Source organism: Carassius gibelio, chromosome A8, assembly GCF_023724105.1.
Source record: "Carassius gibelio isolate Cgi1373 ecotype wild population from Czech Republic chromosome A8, carGib1.2-hapl.c, whole genome shotgun sequence".
NCBI classification, from domain to species: domain Eukaryota; kingdom Metazoa; phylum Chordata; class Actinopteri; order Cypriniformes; family Cyprinidae; genus Carassius; species Carassius gibelio.
The window spans coordinates 20,004,112-20,025,861 of record NC_068378.1 but is presented as its reverse complement, the minus strand read 5'-3'; the positions used below and the strand labels follow the sequence as shown (position 1 = coordinate 20,025,861).

The 21,750-nt window shown below is 36.9% G+C and overlaps 1 protein-coding gene across 5 annotated transcripts in view; it reads right to left on the bottom strand.

Annotated features, from left to right (window-relative positions):
- Positions 1 to 543: 543 nt before the first annotated feature.
- LOC128018815 (protein kinase C zeta type) overlaps positions 544 to 21,750 on the bottom strand; it is a 101,942-nt gene continuing 80,735 nt past the window's right edge. For all 5 annotated transcript variants that reach the window (XM_052604594.1, XM_052604598.1, XM_052604595.1 and 2 more), the window contains 2 exons: positions 9,608 to 9,723; positions 544 to 4,367 (listed from right to left, as the gene is read on the bottom strand). In XM_052604594.1, coding sequence (XP_052460554.1) covers positions 4,280 to 4,367; positions 9,608 to 9,723 — 204 coding nt within the window. In that variant the 3' untranslated portion in view covers positions 544 to 4,279. The remainder of the gene's footprint in view (positions 4,368 to 9,607; positions 9,724 to 21,750) is intronic.

Genomic DNA, 21,750 nt, shown 5'->3' with positions numbered 1-21,750 from the left:
TAGACTATTAACGTGACTAAAACCTATAAAAGCTAAAATGACAGCATCACACAAAGACTAGACTAAAACTAAAATTAAAACAGGCCACCAAAATCAACACCAATTTTAACTTTAAACCATCATTTCTGGCCAAAATACCAGTCCATAATCCACAATAACACTTCCTCCAGTGAAAAGAAGCAGCCGTTTTAAATTAAACAATTTTTTTTATTACAAACACAATTTATGGATTACTCCCATTACTTGTGGATTATTATGATGTTTTTATCAGCTGTTTGGACTCTAATCCTGACGGCACCCATTCACTCCATTGGTAAGCAAGTGATGTAATGCTAAATTTCTCCAAACCTGTTGAGATGAAGAAACAAACTCATCTGCATCTTTGGATGGTTCATTTTTGGGTGAACTATTCTTTAAGTATTTCTTATTAAATGTAATAGATAAATATACATTGTGCAATAAAGACAGCATTGGACATGCTCTCTCACAGACCAGTGTTTTTTTTTTTTTTTTTTTCATTGCCAGAAATCATGAGACAGGAAATGTGGAGTCATTACAATGAACATTTACTGATTTACAGCTGTTATCTAAGATGCTTAAGACTTAACTTCGTAAAACCAAAGACATGTTCACATCTCTCTCTCCCACCCTCAGTCGACAGGAACTCTACTAGAGCTTTCATTTACAGTAATTTATAAAACAAACACTTCAAATATAAAAGTATTCCCCTGTAGCGCATTGATAAGAGCCTCATTTGCTTAAGGAAAGAACCGGAGAAGAAAAAAAGCAGAAAAAAAACTTGTGACAGATTTTGTATTTGGCAAGTTGATAAATCATGGAAATGTCTTGCTTAAAATGTTTTCAGGGACAGGAACTTGTATTTTATTGCAGTTTTGGCCTCTAAGGTTGGGACACCGGATTTAGATATCTCTTTTAATGATGCAGAAACAGATTTATTTCTTTTTTGTGTGTATTTGTGTGTGAGAGAGAACATTTTAAGGGTTAAATTATATCATATATAATTGCAATTATGCCAAACTCATTTCAGTTAAAATATAAACATGAATAAAACCCAAACAAAGGACAACAATAAATCGGACACCGTTTCGTGTGGATTCTGTACATTAGGTCAAGCTGGTGGAAGATTAAGTTGTTGGTCGGATGAAGATGGTTTATTACTTTGTCACTTGTAATATACCATAGTACCTGTTTTTGTAAAAATAATCATTGGTTTACGGTAATAAAAAAAAATTATGCAAATTTAGAGCTAAATAATATCATGTAGGACCATATTTATGTTAAAAACCTGAAAATTTGCACAAGCAATGGTCTTGTCAAACTATACTGGAATGCCACTTGTTGGGAGTTTGCATTCAAATAAAGTTCCCATTACAAACAATCCAATATCATGTAGTGTTCAAACAAATTGTGTGCCTGTTTTTTGCACCATCTTTTCATTAGAGAGCTGAAAACATGGTGGGGAAATCTGGCTTTACTCTCTGCCTCGGTATCATTAGTTTGTCATGCTTGTTATCTCCCAGGCCATTCTTTGTTCTTAGCCTGTCTGCTAATCTCACTACAGTCTGACACAAAAGCAGCTAATTAATCCTGTTAACATGGCAGCAATTCTTCATACAGGTCTGATTGCATCAAAGCGTTCCCGAGTGTGTCGTCTTCACGCTGCAGGAAGGGAGGGTTATAATAAAAATCATAAAAATAAAAAAAACCTGGGAGATTAAATGCAATGGAAGATAAACAACATATCTAGTTGCTCAATAACACAATACCTTATCACTGTGGGGGATTAATCAGTCAAGCTAGCCTGTGATTGGCTGTTTTTATTCTTTAATGGCAATTGAAATTCATTTTTAAGAGCTTTTTTGTGTGGCCTGGAATCTAAATGGACATAATTGTCTAGTTGTGTTTTAAAGTGTGTAGGAGTGTACGGCTATGTTTGTAATAGAATACTAACAAGCTTCTCTCACGATCTCTGGAGAATGTATTCTGTGCACAGTATGCATGGGATACCCAGATGACTTACTACATTTGCCAAGACACACACAGTGCAGAATAACATATCCCATAATGCATTACACACAATCTGACCTTTCATTTCCATCTTTTTTTTTTTGGCTCATTATCTTGCCTGACTGATTGATTTTAAAATGCAAAATAGTCATTATTATCAGTTGCTTGTATGCAACATCACAAGTTAACGTGACAGTGCAGCTTATTAATGTCTGAAAAGTGTTTCTTGTGGAATATTGATTATCATTTCTCCTCCTATTAATAAAATAGTAGATAGAATACAGTATATACTACTACTATAGTATGTTAAAACTCCATTCCGAACACAGCCTGTCACTGAATGATAAAATAGGTGGGTAAAATGGGTTGAATTTGAGAATTTGATTGCGACTGCAAAGACAGTTCTACCATGTGTTTAGGTCATCTGAGATTCAGTCACAACACTGTTGCACAATTTTACCACCAAATAACACCAGCGACATGATGTACAAACCCCTTGTTTGTGTTCTCTCACGCTCTCTCACAACATCTCAACAGCACGTTATTGACAGATCACATGAGTACAACAAGAAAAAAAACTCTTATCAGCATGAGAAGCAGCCGTTTGAGTAATATAGTATGGCTGTAATGAACTCAACTGTAATATTAAACCCAGGCTCAATGGGAAATAAACACGCCTGTGGCAATATTTATGCAAAATGTCATTGTTTTTTGAATGTTTTATTGTTTCACTTTAAATTTGAAATGTCCAGTAAGTGGCATTTAAGCCACATTCTGTTTTATCGGAGACAGATGGACATGAATCTGGCAATGTGTTTTATCATGTTGATGATTGCTGTGCATGCTGCGGCAGTTCAGAAATGAAATTTCCAGTGATGTTAATGCTCTATCGCTTTTGAAAACAATATACAGATGTTAATCTTAATTGAAGTGTTAGCAAACGCAAACATGAACGATTTTAGCTTGCTTCTACAAGTCTTTGAGGTCTTTTATCCTAACTTTGGTTTTGCGGGACTCAAACCCGAGTGCTTCCAATCGCAAGTGGAGTGCTGTACCGGGTGAGCTACAGAGCAAGTTTACTATAAGGGAAAAAATACATGTCGGTGATGTGATGCAAATATCAAAATGTATTACAAATCATGCTCTATCAAAGGGTTTTGAGGTCATAACAAGGAACTGTGCAAAAATAAGCATTTATTAATCGATAATCGGCCCCCTAATAATTTGTGTAAAAAGAAATAAAAGATCTTAGTGCCAGTAGTGTTCATTTCAGCTGGAAACTGCAGTAAAATGTAGATACATTTTTGAATATTTTTTTCCCAATGAGCCGAGTTTGGTAATATTACTGCTTTTCAAATGTATTTGGGCTTTGTGATCATTCAGTGTCTAATCTTCATGTTTTGTTTTCAACATTTGTATTAGTGTGTCTGTGTTATATATATATAATAACACCTGTAGCCCACTTTCTCAGTGGATGGTGCATTGGGAATCAACTCCAATCTAATGTGGAGTTCAGAGCAGTTTGGACCATGGTGAATTTCGGATCTTTGAGGCACTTCTTCAAAAAACACATTTTATCTCCCATTTAAAACCAACATGGGTGGTTAAAAGCCTGTGGCTTGAAGCACAGCTACCCACTGTGGATGAAACCATCATGATCATGAATTAAAATGTGCCACTTTGCATCATAGAAGGCATCATAAATTCTTTGTTTGGCTACCTACACTATAATACAACCTTTTTTTTTCTTTTCTTTTTTTTACCTTTAAAAATTATACATTCTTGTTTCGCTTGAGGACAAGCCTCATACAAGATTTAAGAGAATCAAAAAATAAAAATAAAACTCAAAATAAAATAAAAGTGCACATTAAGTTAGAACTGTCATATTTAGCAAGGGTTGGTGGGAAATGTAGTCTCTGATGGATGCAGGCACACATTGAAGGAACTAACTTGAGTCCAAGTTAACAGTGCACACGGACGCATGGGCGTGAAAATTAAAGAGGATGCTGGGAAGCAGGAAGACAATCAACAGTTGAAATTTAAGGGAATCGTTTCTCCAGTTATTTCTTCTTCCAGTGTAACCCCAAAATAACTTAAGGAAGGTCCGAAACGTGAAGTCTTAGTGTTGCTTTTTGTCTTGAACACAGTTTTAAGAAGAAGATCAAATCTGTGAACACAGTCTGAGCTAAACTCAGCTGTAGTAGTCTTGTGGAGCCGCAGGCAGAGAAACATCAGCCGTATTGTTCTTCCCTCATACGGTTTCTTCAGTGGAGAGCAGCAGAGGATTAATGTACTCGAATCCCTCAAACTCAGACTGGTCTATTCTCTTTATCACATCCCTGAGGAGAGAAACCAACATTATTAATGGAAGAGCTACAATTCAACTGTACATGGCATGTCCAGCAATATGGCTTAAAGCAGAAATTAAGGGAAAAGTGAAGGTAGTTTGCAGTTTCTAATAAGCATTGCTAGTGGCATCACATCTTTTACATGTATATTTAGCTGACACTTTTATTCAAGTGCGGAATATAGAAATTTAACCTAAGGAGGCAATAACACAAGAACAGAAAGTTTCAAACATGGTCAAGGAGAGTATCTTGAATATGTGCTCAATTTGACCTATTTCCAGAGTAATTAAATACAGATTTTCATTTAGTACTTTGCAGACTAGGGATAATTCAGACATTTGTCTACAAAAGTAAATATGCAGAATAAGTGTTTTCTTGGGAAATATATGATAACATTTGAAAATTTGGAGTCAGTCCCAGAGAGATTTTAAAGTGACAGTAATGATATTTATAATGTTACAACGTATTTCCGTTTCAAAATAGAATCAAGGAATCCTGAAAAAAAGGCATCACAGTTTCCCCAACAATATTAAGCAGCACAACTGTTTTCAACACTGATAATAAGAAATGTTTCTTAAGCACTAAATCATCAAATTAGAATGATTTCTGAAAGATCATGTGACATTGAAGACTGAAGTAATGGCTAAAATGTATTAAAATAGAAAACAGTTATTTTAAACTGTAATAATATTTCACAATATTACTGTTTGATTAAATACACGCAGCATTGGTGAACAGAAACATTAAACAAATCTTACGGCCTCCAAACTTTTGAACAATAAACGTTTGAACATATCAGGTATGTTACTTCTTCAGGGAAGTGCTGAACTTTTTTTGTTCTGCAGGGGAATATGCAAACTTATGAGCACATCTGTAAATGCAGCCGGCTCATCAGAAACAACAACCTTTCCTCATCTGCATCGGGGGGCTGGATAAACACAGAAAGGGCTCTAACAACAGCAGTGGGCAGACAGAATCAGTGGCGTTTTTCTTCTCTTGGCTTTTTTTAATAATTTTTATTTTTTCTCACAACGGCAGTGATCCTTTACATGTCTAAAGAGATAGTAATATTCTTACTGAAATCAGACCTGTTGCTCTTCAGAACCTCAGGAATCCATTGATCTATTTTACCAGCCTGTTGAGGATACCACACTGCTGTAATGGTCCTCCTCCTCTATGGCGTAATGTTGAACCGATTCAAAACTCGTTTATCACATACTGTCAAACACGGTCCGTAGAGGACAATTCTCCTCTATAACATGCTCTGTAAGAACTGATATTTCACCAGATCCGGGATCAGTGCCGAATTGTGTTTGAGCTGTGTCTGTTTGAATAAAGTCCCCAGAGGGCCACTTGACTCTATGAGGGTGTGTGTGAGGTTGAAATGCCCCTTGCAAGAGTGAATCCTAAAATAACATGAATGACACCTGTATGCCGTAATATCAGGCTCAGGTTTCAAAGGGAGTGCAGGGGGGAAATGTGTGATGCCAAAGAGGAAGAAACACAGAAAGATGGACATCCTGGGCACTGACCAAAATAAACAAGCTTCTTTACTGCACAAATGTTTCTTTAGAAAAGAATTTTAAGGTGGACCTTGTTTGAAAGACTTCGAACTCCATACTCCATGACACTAGCGACATTTCCTTTCACACAACCTGTTTAAAAACATACGATTATTGTGTCAAGTAATGCAAATATTTAGCAAATATGCAAATATGTATGAAAGGAAATGACTTTAAATGAAAGGCATGAGTAGATAAATCACTTATTAGGGGCAATTAAAAATACACACTAGGAAAATTTTGGGGTTGGTAAGATTGATCAAAAACAGTAATATTCTGAAATAATACTACAATTTAAAATTACTTATTTATTTGAATATATTTTAAAATGTAATTTATTCCTATATATATATATATATATATATATATATATATATATATATATATATATATATATATCAATGTTGAAAATATCAGTGCTTTTTTTAGGATTCTTAGAAGAAATGTACAGTAAAAAACAGTAGAATTATTTGAAACTGAAATATTTTGTGACATTAAAAATGTTTTTGAATGACCTTACTGACCTCAAACTGTTAAACATTAGTGTACTTTGTGTAAATTTTGGTAGTTAGATAATAGTGCATTGGGAATCCAAGTTCCTTTATAAGCCGTTTATGTCAGCATGTTAAAGGGAATTGTGTCTCTAGTCGCAATGGATTTCAGTTCATCCTTTGTCCGCTTCGCTCTGAGACACATCCCACTCTGGACGCGCTTTCCTTTAATCCAGAAGACTAAATCTCTTACAAGGAAGGATTTCACCCCCCACCCTCTTTTTTCGTCTGCCAGATCCATCAAACAAAAAAGGCTTCCATCACTTCCTCCCCCTCCTCCTCTCCTCCACCGTGTGGGACGTCAGGCTTTTCCAGAGCTTGCTCTGCTTTTGAAGTGTCTGGCTGCTGCGTTCCTTTGAAGCCTGGTTGGAAAATGTTGTATTGAGCTAAAAACCCGCCGTGGCTCTATAGATTACTGTCTGTCAGTTCATCTGACTGCGGGCCACATGCGTTCTGCTAATTATGAGTGACAGGTTTACCGACAAATTGACTTCAATCAACTTGTATTCTGCATTTGATTGTATACTCAACAGTTCAATGAAGTGCATCTTGGGCTTCTCATGGAGAGTTAAAATATCAAATCACTTCAAGATACAGAAGGACTTCATTCGGAACTGAATGCCTGATTCAAATTGAGGTAGTAAACAGGATGAGATTGAGAACTGCATCAAATTTGAATTTGAATCCAAGGAAGAATCGAAATGAGTTGAAATTCAGATGGATCAATGGAATGGATGGATAAATTAAGGGATGGATGGATAAATGCAATGACAGAATGATGGATGGAGGGATGGATGGATGGATAAATGGATGGATGAATGCAATGACAGAACGATGGATGGATGGATGGATGTCTAGATGGATAATTGGAATGATAGAATTATGGATGGCTGATAGATAGATAGATAGATAGATAGATAGATAGATAGATAGATAGATAGATAGATAGATAGATAGATAGATAGATAGATAGATAGAACAATGGATGGATGGATAGATGAAATGAAAGAATGATGGTTGGATGGATGGCTAGATGGATAGTTGGAATGATAGAATTATGGATGGCTGATAGATAGATAGATAGATAGATAGATAGATAGATAGATAGATAGATAGATAGATAGATAGATAGATAGATAGATAGATAGATAGATAGATAGATAGATAGATAGAACAATGGATGGATGGATAGATGAAATGAAAGAATGATGGTTGGATGGATGGCTAGATGGATAGTTGGAATGATAGAATTATGGATGGCTGATAGATAGATAGATAGATAGATAGATAGATAGATAGATAGATAGATAGATAGATAGATAGATAGATAGATAGATAGATAGAACAATGGATGGATGGATAGATGAAATGAAAGAATGATGGATGGATGGATGGATGGATGGAAAAATGCAATGACAGAACGATAGATGGATGGATGGATGGATGGATGGCTAGATGGACAGATGGAATGATAGAACGATAGATGGCTGGATGGATAGATGGAATAATAGAATGATGGCTGGATGGATGGATAGATGCAATGACAGAATGATAGATAGATAGATAGATAGATAGATAGATAGATAGATAGATAGATAGATAGATAGATAGATAGATAGATAGATAGATAGATAGAGAGATGGATAGAGAGATGGATAGATGGATGGATGGATGGATGGATGAAATGATAGAATGATAGATGAATATGACGGATAGATGAAATGATAGAATGATGGCTGGATGGATGGATGGATAGATAGAATGATAAAATTATGGATGGATAACTCCAATCCAATCTGTCTTTCCAAACTCGATTGAATTGCCTGTGTTGTGAGCAATTCAGCTCACACTCAAGAATTGAAAGGTATCTATTTCTGCTAACTTTTGCACAACCCTACTAAGCATTGCACATTTTGAATGCACAGCCCTAGATTTCGGCGATAACAGGGTGCATTTCAGTCATGGTACCAAATCACATTGTTAATCAAAGATCCCGTCCTCTTTCGGAGATGCATTTTTCGAGCTCCATTTAAATGTAGACTGAAATCAGGAATCCCTTTTAGAAGCTTAAGGACTGCCTGTCTCTATGGATTAAATCAGAATAACAAATTCAGGCAGATATAAAAGTCATTGTGAAGACTGGAGTCCCTCTCGAGAGAAATACACCTCTACAGAACAATGCGTCTCAAAGCCTGGTGTGATTGTCCTCCATGGAGAATGGCAGGAATGTCTGAAGAATCTCTTGAGAATAATGGGGTGAGACCTCAACAACTGGCTCAAATGTACTTCGACATTCCATAAGTCAACCTACAATCCTCCACCATCGAATAAATGCACATTTTTTGCATTGAGTTGACTAGCCTTTCTCTTATTTTAGCACTTGTTTTAATCACCGCAGTATTCAAAAGGACTGAGTTTATGAATGAGTGACTGAAGAAAAGACTTGAAAGCATAAAAGCCCCTCTAGAAACTCACTTCATACTGATCAAAGCCAGTTTCCACATGAATCTCTGGTTTTTAATGCCTCTTGGCATCAGGTTTTAGCCGTTTAAGAGCTATTCTTTGTCCTCCTTTTCAATGTGGCCCTTTTCTGTGCACCTCATACTGTAAAGCAATCAGAAACTCCAGAGGGGATGTTTCCATATGACATCACTACCTCTCGATAGCCTCCAGATGGGTAAACCATTTCACTTCACCTCGCCCTCACTTCTGAAGGGGAATCTTAGACATAAACTTCACCATCCTGACCAGGAGAATCAAACTGAGTGGAAACCCTGTTTATTAAATAGCAAAATCTTCTGCTGGTGCAGTCATGTAACTTTGAAGTTGTTAAATTATTACATAACCGCTCTCAAGATGGATTCCTCAGAAGTGACGACTGACTTTAATTTTCATTTAAACATTTGGAAGATGTTACGGTCTAGGAGAGGTCTTTTTTATTTGTTATAATTCAGGTCTAGACACATCTGACCAAACACGAGTATTATAAGCAGTTTTTTTAGCAACTGGACATGTCATTGGAAAACAGGTGGAGGGATTCTTCTGTCAGAGATCTTTACTGATCATTTGTGGTAATGAAACGCCCCTCGGCCAAGCATAACATTTATTCTATACTTACTCATCGTCTGGTGTTAGCTGCACGGGTTCGTTGGTGAACTGCGTGTCAAAGTTGTCTAAACCGTAGTCGTCTGTGATCTGAGGTTTGAACGGTGGCGTCACCTGCTTCTGTTCCAGCTAGAGGAGAAAAGGGAGAAAATGATTGATTACAAACAAAATCCACTTCAACATTACAATATCAAGGCTCCTGATCAGAAAAGCCTACTTTGATTACCTTCTATGTTCTTTTTAAAGCTTTTTTCCCAAAACCTTGTTGGCTATATTGTCGATATTGCAGAGTTCAACAACAGTGTTAAGCTGAGAACACACTACACGACTGTCTGGATGATTATAAATGCAATTTGTGCTCAGTTGGACCAGGTCTGTTCCAGTTGGGCTCAGTCACTTTTTGCAATCGGTAGAAAAACTTGCATAGTGTGTGGTGTCTAAATAAAGATCATAGAATTTCAAGAAATTTGTCATTTTCACAAATATTTTTTGTTTAAACATGTTTAATATTTGCGGCTGACGCCAGCGATTGCATATGTGGCTAAGCAGTGGAGATGCGCTCACTGATATACTGATACACTGAAAACTGATATACCCTATAGGACTAGGCCTGTCTATAGGTAACTTTTAACGTTTTCTTAAAATTTGTTTTGAAGAATATTTAAATCAACTTCATAACAAATAGGCTTTTCTTCATAATGAATATACAAACATAACAAATAGCTTTTTAATTTTTTAAATTTTTTAAATTATATTTTCTTTTTTTTTCATTTCTTTAAAAAAAAATCACAAATATGACACAAAATGTAATTGTTTTATATATAAAGTTTAATTATTTATACTAGTTTTGTGTCAGATGGATAAGGAAATTACGTTGCCTTGAATTTCTATGCAGCTCTTTTGTTGACAGCGTCATTAAATAACAATGGGAGCACGAGCACTTAATGTAATTGAAATACACAAATGGCAAAAGTCATTTTTTATTTCATTCTAACTGGTGTGTTGGGAATTGTAACAACAAAATAATAGCCAACCGTTTTTACTCAGAACCAATTCATTTTTAATCCCTGATTTTAGACATACATGAGATAACAAATAGCCTATATATTATTGCTTGACTAAAAGTTTAAAAGCAGCGCTAGAAATGTTATAATTAAGGAAAATAATCATATCTGAAAAGAAATGTGTCTACTCGGACAATAATCCCAAAGAGAACAAAAACAGACTTCATGAAAAAATATATATATATTTACTGTAAGACATGCTGTTACATTTATTAGAAACACCAACATCTCAGGAAAGCTAATGTTTGCTGTTATGTTAAGTACAAACTAAGAAGAGTAAAACAAACCTTTAATGTTTCAATACTCGCACTACTGTCCTCAGTGTTGTCTTTGATGGGGCGGGAACGGCTGCAGAAGCACGGGTAGATAATATAATTGGATACTGCATTTTGTTTTGGGTTTTTTTTTCTACACAAATTGCACAAATAAATACTGCCAGCTGTATGCTTATAAATATATGAAAAAATACTGCCAGCCCTGTTCGTTTTGGTACAAGATCTTGCACAGGTCAGCTATCATTAGATTTGTTTTTTCAGTTTTTTTTTTTTGGTTCGGCAGAATTTGTCCAGCAGTCATTTAATGTCATGTAGTGGACTGAGTCAGTTATTAGGTCTGTGCTCCTCTCTGTCTGTCAAAGACTAGAATCTGCTCTAGCTGATGGAAACGGTCTTTAAGTGTGTTGAGTTCAGTCTAAGAATGTTTCAGCTAGTCATGTAGTGCGTCCCCAGTTTTAGGGTGCTTTTACACTTGGTTCGATTGCTCGGTCCGAACTCACGTTGGAATGATCCCCCCTTCCCTGCCCCCGCTGGATTGTGTTCACGCGGTAGTCTTTGGTTCCAAACACACCACAGTACATTCGATCAGAGTGGCAGCTGTTTACTCCTGTTGCTAGGTAACTACTGTGCAGAAATGAATGGATGCTTTCTTGCTTCATTTTTTGTACTTCAGATTTTGAAAATCCAAAGTACCAACACAGAACAAAACATGTATCTATTTGTCACGACTGTAATCCGAAGGATCAAAAGAACGCGGCAGTCAATCTTTCCCAGCAGAAATGAGATTTAAATTCTCAGGTAAAGACTCAGGTAAAGTTTACGGATGTGCAACCAAATTCAGAAAACAGCATTCATATTCTCAAAATGAAACAAACTGTAATATCAGATAAATCTAGGTGCACTCCAAAAGTGCTAGTGTGAAAGTCGCATTAGAAGCAAAGATTCTTTAGTGGCTTTAGTTAGCTTTATTATGGTTCCATGAAGAACCTTAAACATCCATGGAACCTTTCCATTCCACAAAAAGTGGAGAAACTCTCTTTAGATTATTAAAATGTTCTTCACATTAAGAGAAAAACCTGAACCATTCACTGAAAGGTTCTATGGGGAACCAATAATGTTTTTTCCATAGCATCACTGTGAAAACACCTTTTAGGACCTGTGGTGGCCCAAGCCACACAGGATGACCAATTGGCAAGGAAGGGTAATACCAGCACCCAAGTTATGTTTTAGGTAGATAGGTTAAGTAATTTTTTGCAATAGCCACACCCCAAACAATTAAGGATTTAGAAACATTGATAATATAGTCTATTTCAGTTATCATATAATATTATTTGTCTTAGCAACACACTGTTTAAATGGAGTGCACACATTTTCACATTGTAGGGCTATGTAAATATTTTCTGTTTATTAATCATTGTTTCTTTGTTACCATGTTGGAGAGAGCTCTGTCCTGGGGGGGGGGGGGGGGGGAAGGTGTGGCCAAGGGTGGAGGACTGTGATATCCTGTGACCTGCCAATTAAGCCATACCATGTGCTGCCATGTTGGAGGGGGGTTTGGGTTTAGTTTGTTGGCTCTGTAATTGTTTGTACTTGTCTCCCACTTTTTATTTTCCCCTTTTTGTGTAAATTGGTTTTGTCAAGTCACTATATATGTTCCCTGGTGTCTCATTCTGTTAGGTGAGGTTGTTAAGTTCATATTCTGTTTTGTTGTATGCTGTTTTGAGTATAGTTATATTTTGTTGACCTCTTTTATAGGCCTAGTTGTTAATTTTTTGGTTTCTATTGTTCAGTATTTTTTTGGGGTGTAATAAAATAACCCATTTTCTAAAGAAACTTCTGTTTTCCTCATGGCCGGACTGTTTGGACCGTGACAATTGGTGGCAGCGGTGGGATATCCAGTTGAGGAATTTTTTTTTTTTTTTTTGAAGAAAAGATGATAAAAGGAAAAGGGGAATCGATTAATATAATATCCCATGTTGTACAGATGAGAGAGCAGCTGGAAAGGATGAGCGAACTCGCCCAATCACATATGGAGGAGGCCCAGCAACAGCAGAAGTCCTGGTATGACCGGTCAGCCCGGCAGAGATCTTTCAACCCGGGACAGAAGGTGCTGGTGCTCCTCCCCAGTGACGACAACAAACTTCTGGCAAAGTGGCAGGGGCCGTTCACGGTTCTAAAGAAACTTGGGCCTACCACATATCAGGTAGCAACCCCTAGGCGGCCTCGGTCGAGCAGGACACTTCATATAAATCTCCTGAAGGAGTGGGTGCAGCGACCTGAACAAAAAGAGGTGATGCTTATCAGAGGTGTGAGAGAGGAAGAGGAAGTGGATGAACAGTTCTTGCCTTCAGCTGGGGTTCTAGGGGGCCACAACCTCAACCACCTCTCTGAAGAAAAGCAGCTTCAGGTGAGAGAAATCTGTGGTTATGGGGTATTCCAGGAGAATCCTGGGAGGACCGATATGGTTGAACATGACATTGTTGTTAAGGAGGGGTCGTCAGTAAGGAGGCTTAGTTACAGGATCCCGGAACGGCTGCTGACCTCACTGAAGAAGGAGACTGACCTGATGCTGTCCCTGGGGATCATTGAGCCTTCTAGAAGTGAGTGGTGTAACCCAGTGGTCCTGGTGCCAAAGAAGGACCGAAGCATAAGGTTCTGCATCGACTTCAGGTATCTGAATTCTATTTCTCAGTTTGATTCATATCCCACCCCAAGAATTGATGAACTGTTGGAACGATTGGTGAAGGCAAATTCCTTGACCACAATAGATCGGTGTAAGGGTTACTGGCAGGTTCCACTAACTGAGCGGTCCAGGGGGTTGACAGCCTTCAGGACTCCATGGGGTCTCTTCCAGTTTACAGTCATGCCATTTGGTTTACATGGGGCTCCAGCTACCTTCCAGAGGCTTATGGACCAGGTACTGGGTGGTTTTACTGATTTTGCAGCTGCATATCTGGATGACATTGTCATTTATAGTACCACCTGGGAAGAACACTTGGAACATCTGCGTGCTGTCTTGGAGCGTCTCCATTCTACCGGGCTGACCATAAATGCATCAAAGTGTGTCTTCGCTGCTGCAGAGACAGAGTACCTTGGTCACATTTTTGGAAATGGGGTGATACGGCCACAGGTCAACAAGATTCAGGCCATAGAGTCCTCTCCGCTGCCACAGACAAGGAAGCAACTACGGTCTTTCTTGGGTATGGCAGGCTTTTATCACCGCTTCATCCCACAGTTCTCCAATAGAGCAGCTCTCCTCACAGACATGACAGGATCTAGGTGTCCCAACCAGATCCAGTGGACAGAAGAGGCAGTGGCAGCTTTCCACGACATCCAGCAATCACTAAGTAAGGAACCAGTTCTGTATAGTCCAAACTTTAATGATGATTTCATTCTGCAAACAGATGCTTCCGATAGAGGTCTAGGAGCAGTGCTTCTCCAGGGGCCACCAGAGGACGGCCATCCAGTTGCTTACATTAGCCGTAAAATGTTCTCCAGAGAGTTGAGGTATTCAACGGTGGAAAAGGAGGCACTGGCTATAAAGTGGGCTCTCGACTCCCTTCGTTACTACCTCCTGGGCAGAGAATTTACTCTTGAGACCGATCACAAAGCTCTTCAGTGGCTGAAGCGAATGAAGGATACTAATGGCCGGATTACTCGCTGGTATCTGGCATTACAGCCTTTTCGCTTCATAATCCAGCACATCCCTGGCAAAGTAAACGTTACTGCAGACTACCTCTCTCGCAGTACCAGCGAGAGTCCTGAAGAGGGGGGGTGTGTGGTGGCCCAAGCCACACAGGATGACCAATTGGCAAGGAAGGGTAATACAAGCACCCAAGTTATGTTTTAGGTACATAGGTTAAGTAATTTTTTGCAATAGCCACACCCCAAACAATTCATGATTTAGAAACATTGATAATATAGTTTATTTCAGTTATCATATAATATTATTTGTCTTAGCAACACACTGTTTAAATGGAGTGCACACATTTTCACATTGTAGGGCTATGTAAATATTTTATGTTTATTAATCATTGTTTCTTTGTTACCATGTTGGAGAGAGCTCTGTCCTGGGGGGGGGGGGGAGAAAGGTGTGGCCAAGGGTGGAGGACTGTGATATCCTGTGACCTGCCAATTAAGCCATACCATGTGCTGCCATGTTGGAGGGGGGTTTGGGTTTAGTTTGTTGGCTCTGTAATTGTTTGTACTTGTCTCCCATTTTTTATTTTCCCCTTTTTGTGTAAATTGGTTTTGTCAAGTCACTATATATGTTCCCTGGTGTCTCATTCTGTTAGGTGAGGTTGTTAAGTTCATATTCTGTTTTGTTGTATGCTGTTTTGAGTATAGTTATATTTTGTTGACCTCTTTTATAGGCCTAGTTGTTAATTTTTTGGTTTCTATTGTTCAGTATTTTTTGGGGGTGTAATAAAATAACCCATTTTCTAAATAAACTTCTGTTTTCCTCATGGCCGGACTGTTTGGACCGTGACAGGACCTCTGTTTTTAGAGAAAATTGGAATAGTGTTACCAAAATTTGCTCAAGGTACTAGAGCAAGAACCTTTGAAGTCAGTGTTCTACCCAAACTAAAACCTCAGAAGTGACTGATTTGGGCCACTCTATAGGCAGCAACACAAACAGCAGTCCATGCAGGTGATTAAAATACAATTGATTTCAACAGATTCAACAGAGTGAACTCGAAGCATGACCATTTACGAATGTCACTGCAACTTCCTGTGTAGCACGAAATGAATTGAGGAAGTTTCCTAGTGGAAATTTTTTAGTAGTAGTTCACAAGCAAAAAAATATTTTATACAAAAATACTGGGTAAACGAGCACATTTAAAGTTTTTACTGATACTTTTGAAGGAAGCATAATTTTGATAAAATCTAGGTAGGAAGTTCATATGACATAAATTCCATAAATGGACCAAATCATACGTACCAATGTTTATGAAATTTCATAAATGGTTGACTCAGTGTGACATCCACTTTCAAGTAAAGAAAAAAAAAAAACAGACAAAAACCGCAAGGCATTTTTGATTTTCACTCAAGGCCACTAATAATATTCTATTATGAACTGAAAGAGGTTGAATGGCCCTTGTGTGAGGGACACTTCCATTTGTGTGAGTTCTGAAGTGTTTTTAATAACAGAGAATAAGACACTAAACTAGAGAGGGACAAGGAGAGAATTAATGGAGGGCAGAAAGAAGAAAGAAAGAGATTATGGAGGTTTGATTATAAGCACTTGTTAGAATGGACATATTCTGTGGATGTCAACACTGTGGGTCAGTTAAGGTTTGTTTTCATATTTGGACTCTTTTTGCCTCTCTGATATTCTCCCTGTTTTTCGAGGACATGATCCTGCTGTGTTCCACTCCACGCCGATCTGCACAAACTGGAACAGATGGCCTCTCATCTCTCCTTTCACTACTCACTCTCTCTATTTAGTCAAATTCATGAGTCCAGCTTAATGTCTCGTGTTGTTCTCTCTCAAAACGCAGGAAATAGAGTTTAAATTTATTAAAGAAAAGAGTGGTTATTGTGCAAAACTTAATTGTTTTCGATAACAATAAGAAATGTTCAGTGAGCACCAAATCAGCTTAGGAGCAAAACGCCCTGCCTTTGGTTTTGCCATTTCTCTGTAATCCACACATAAGAGAGACATAACAGAGAGGTAAAGATGGCATACAAGGGAAAACCCAGCTGCCGTGTGTGTGTTTATTATTCCCGAGGCCATTGACTCCAGAGAGTCAGGCGTGGTGCAGTTGGCTGCAACCTGCCTGACGGAACATGCTAACGTTCGTCTCTGTAGCAGAAAACCAATTAAACATGCACAGCCATGCAGATGCACAGAGGCTCTTCCCACTGATTTGTTGGAGTGGATTATTCCCACATAGCTCCTTTACTAGTTCTCGCTTCCTAACGTTCTCTCAGTCTCTCTGTCAGGGTCCGGCATCATCCTCTCTGTGACAAAATGATTGTAAACTCACTGGTAATCCACTAGGATGTCACAGTGCTGATTGCAATGGGACGCTATGACTCCCTTTACACCTGACATTAATGTGTTATTGGTGATTGCATCATAATCGGACAGAAAATGATCACAGGAAATGCACCCAGGATGCACTGTGATCTGATTGCAGACACATTTTGCATGTGACCATATTGGATTTGTAATGTAAATGCTAATCTGTCCTGATTCTGGATCAGGACAACAGACTCAAATATTAATAACCATTCAATAACAAGGCCAATGTCTCTAAAAAGGCATAATTCACCTAAAAATTTTAATTTTGTCATTTCAATTGTGTCACGTTCATCTTTTTCCAGATCTATGTTTATGTATCTGTGATCTGTACGGAGTTTCTTTTTTTTTTTTTTTTTTACAGAAACGCAAAATAATATATTTGACCATTTCATTCATTCAAAACTGCATACATACATACAAACAATTGTGTTAGTAGAAGACAAAAAACAACAAAAAAGCATGTTTGGAACAATATGAGGTTATATAGTAATAACAAATTACATTTCTGGGTGAACTATCCCTTTCAGAACAAGAGTGTTTCCAGTGGAGAGCCAAATAAAACTTAACCACAGATATCTACTGTCACAGAATTGGATAATTATTATTAATACATTCAAACAACAGCGGTGGCAAAGCTGGCTGAAATAAAAATCCCACACGCATGCACATTCATTTTCTGATCCCCATGACAGTGTGTCATGGCTGTTCTGACTGTGTTCTAGAATGAAAGAGAAAAGCTTGTTTCTTTTTATTCTCCACTTAAAAAAGAAAACCAGATTTGAATTACAATGATTGATTTAATTGAACCTGTTTGAATAAAATGCTTTTAAGATTAAACAATGACTCTGATTTACAATTGCCTCTTTCCAAAAACATGAGAAAAAACATTGATTTTTCACTGCAGTTATGGCTAAAAAACAGGAAATCCACAAACAATGGGATTAGCTACACTGTAATTTTTGTTTAAGTTGTAAATAAAACAAAAAAATCTGCAATATGTTTGACAAGACAATATGATTTCAGTTTCTCTACTTCAAAATTGTACGTTTAATGTGCTACTTTTCATTTCTTAAAACTGTATAAATCTATAACATTTTTTAAAATGTTAGAATCAATTGTTTATATATATATATATATATATATATATATATATATATATATATATATATATATGCAATTTTGTGTAAGAAAAAGTATGTACATAAACAATCACAAGAGGATCTAGATGCAGTAATTCTCTGCTTATATAATCACAATTGCTCCATTGCACACACTGATCCAGATTCTATGAGGTGTAAAGCATACTCTCACGCAATCTCAAATAGCCCATGACGTCTTTAGTATTTTCTTTTTTCCACTTGATTAAGACACAAGCTAACTGTACTCTGCATGTGGACATGAGCTGAGGACCCACCGATTCCCACTGTGAGGAGTGAAACTTATTTCAGGACAGTTGTAAACTTGACTTATGATGCCTGAGTGAAGTGTTTTCAAGTGCTCACAATTCAGAAGGTTAGCAAAGTCCAGTTTGCCAGACTGGCAGATGTTGTAACTACAACATCTGGTTACGAAAAGCATTCCAATGCAGCTGTGTTGTCCAAAATTCTGAGAACATGTAACATTTTTCTAATTTCAAACATTTTTAATAACAAATTATATTTTTAGTACTGTATAATAATCTAAAATCTTTGTGAAATGTTTCTTCCAGGCAATACAGTCTATCAGAAAAACAGATATAAAACATTGCTAGCGTAACTGAGGTGGTTGCTAAGCTGTTCCTAGCATGACTAGCAAGTTACTAGCATGTTAACATTATTAGCAATTTGTAAGCATTATTCTAGAATGATTAGCATGTTCCTAGCATGTTAACATTATAAGCAAGTTGTTAGCATGTTTCTAGCATAATTAGCATGATGTTACTAGCATGATGCGAACATGTTTAACAAATTGCTAGAATGTTACTAGCATGATTACCATGCTACTATCATGGTGTTAACATTTTGTTAACATGATTATCCAGTTACTAGCATGTTGCTAGCATGATTAGCATGTAACTAACATTTTGAAAGCAAGTTTCTAACATGTTTAACAAATTGCTAACGTTTCTAGCATGATTAGGAAATGAGTACTATGCTGTTATGATGATTCTAGCATGATAAGCAAGTTACTAGCATGTTAACATTATTAACAAGTTACCAGCATGTTTCTAGCATGATTAGTAAGTTACAAACATGCTGTTATGATGATTCTAGCATGATTAGCATGTTACGGGATGTTAACATTATTAGCAAGTTGTTAGCATGTTACTAACATGATTAGCAAATTACAATCATGCTGTAAGCATGATTCTAGCATGATTAGCATGTAACTAGCATGATGCTAACATGTTTCTAACATGTTTAGCAAGTTGCTAAAATATTTCTAGCATGATTAACATGTTATTATCACGGTGTTTACATGTTGTTAACATGATTAGCAAGTTACTAGCATTTTTTTTAGCATGTTTCTATGCTAATCCAGCTAAAACCAGTTGATTTGATTAACAAAACAAAAAAAAGGCTGAAAACCAGCAAAGAACAGCTAAAGACCTGCTAAAAAAAGTGTCCAAAACCACCTTAAAACCAGCTTGGGAGACCAGCCAAAGCAGCCAATCAGCTTAGGCTGATTTTAGCACTTTCTTTCAGGAGGGAGTTGTTTTCTATAGCAATAGACAGCTTAAATACACCATAAGATTCAAGAAGAAGTTTAAATAGTATTCAGTTAAATAGGATTTCTTTTTCAAGCCAACTTAATTTGAATAAAAATTACAGAGAACATTGTTACCAATTTCTCACCACTTGAGGATCTACATATACCAGGTCCAAAACTAGGCTTTTGTGTCTTAATAATGGTCTCAGAGGTGGACTTCTGTGCAGCCTCCCCTGCTAAATCTGTCTTTACATGCTGCCGTCACAGAGAGAGTTGTGCTGCGTCTCCCCTCCAGGGCCCACACTGCAGACGGTGGGAAGAGGATCTGTCTGAGCAGAGTAAAGCTTTTACACCAGCCGTACCATTCTGTCTCTCTCCCACTCGCTCAGTTTACCTCCTGCTTTCTCATTCAGCTCGCTCTCTATCACTTTGTCTCTCATCATCTCAGTGCACCTTACTCTTCTCATTCATTTATCTCTCCTTTTCTCACTCTCTCCCACTTTGTCTTTCACTGTCTAAAATCATTTTCCGCTCCTCATTCAAGCCGTTCTCACTCTATCTTTTGCAATCTGCCTTGCACTGTCAAAATCAGCGTCGCTCTCCCACTCTTTCACCCCCTCTGTCTCTCACTTGTCTAAATCTCAGTCCCTAAAGGAGCACTAAAGCTTCTCTCACTGCACTTATCTTAAATCTATGGCTTTTTTATGTTCTTCTTATTTCCACAATGGAAACTTTCCATTATCCTTTGAAAAGTAGCTTAAATACTTTGTGTGTGTGTGTGTGTGTATATATATATATATATATATATATATATATATATATATATATATATATAGTTGTATATAAAAATAGTTTGAAATTTATAATAAATATAAAATTATTTGTATATGATTTATTAACAATCTTTTAATCTTAAAATATGAAAATCATAAAAATATATATATTCTATATTCTATAATCAATAGCATTAATAGTTCTACTCAAGTTTTGTTAATAGTTGACCATTTTAAATAAACTGTATATCTAAATCATTTAATAAATTGGACTATAACATTTAATGATTAATATACTTATATAAATATTGTGATTTGTAAATCTATAAATTAGGATTGTAATTACTGCTGTCAACTGTCCTTGGTTACCAAGAAGAAAGCAGTGTTAGTTAAGCATTCTTGATATGATACATGACAGGATATGTAAAGAAATATTAAGATCTAGAATATTTTGTTGCTTGTCATATCCAGGATTCAGAATATGTAGGATACACAAAATGATAGCTATTATTATCCTTAGCAAGACAAATTAATTAGCTATGTTATTAAAATAAAATAGTGATATCCACCTCCACTTATTTTAAAACAAATTTTTGACTCAGTTGGGCCTAGTTTGGTGTCTTTTCTGAATAATTCTGAATCTGAAACTAAATCTGAATGTTTAGTTTCAGGAACTATACCTGATAGCCTCAAAGAAGCTATTGTTACACCTCTTCTTAAGAAACCTTCTCTTGATTCTAATAATTTAAATAATTATCTCAAATCTTCCGTTTATTACTAAAGCACTGGAGAAAACGGTGTTTATTCAGCTACAGTCTTTCCTTAGTGCAAATCATATTTTTGAATATTTTCAGTCTGATTTTAAGCCTCTGCATAGCACAAAGTCTGCTTTATTACAGGTCCTTAATGACACTTTGTTGGCGACTGACTCTGGTGACTCTGTTATCCTAATTCTGTAAGACTTAACCTCAGCTTTTGATACAGTTGATCATAAAATTATTTTATCTCGACTAGAATACTTTGTGGGCATCCAAGGAACTGTTCTTAGCTGGTTCTAATCATATTTAACAAATAGAAGTTGTCATTGTCAGATTAGGTAATTTTTCTTCATTGGCTGCTAAACTTTACTGTGGAGTGCCGCAGGGTTCTATTCTCGCACCCATTATTTTTTCCTTGTATTTACTTCCTTCTCTATTTTCAGAAAGCATGGGGTATAATTTCACTGCTATGCAGATGATACCCAAATGTATAAACCTTTGAAACAAAATAAACGTGCTGCTCTGGAATCTAATTTGAATGACCGGATGAAGTTAAAACGTTGTTCTCTG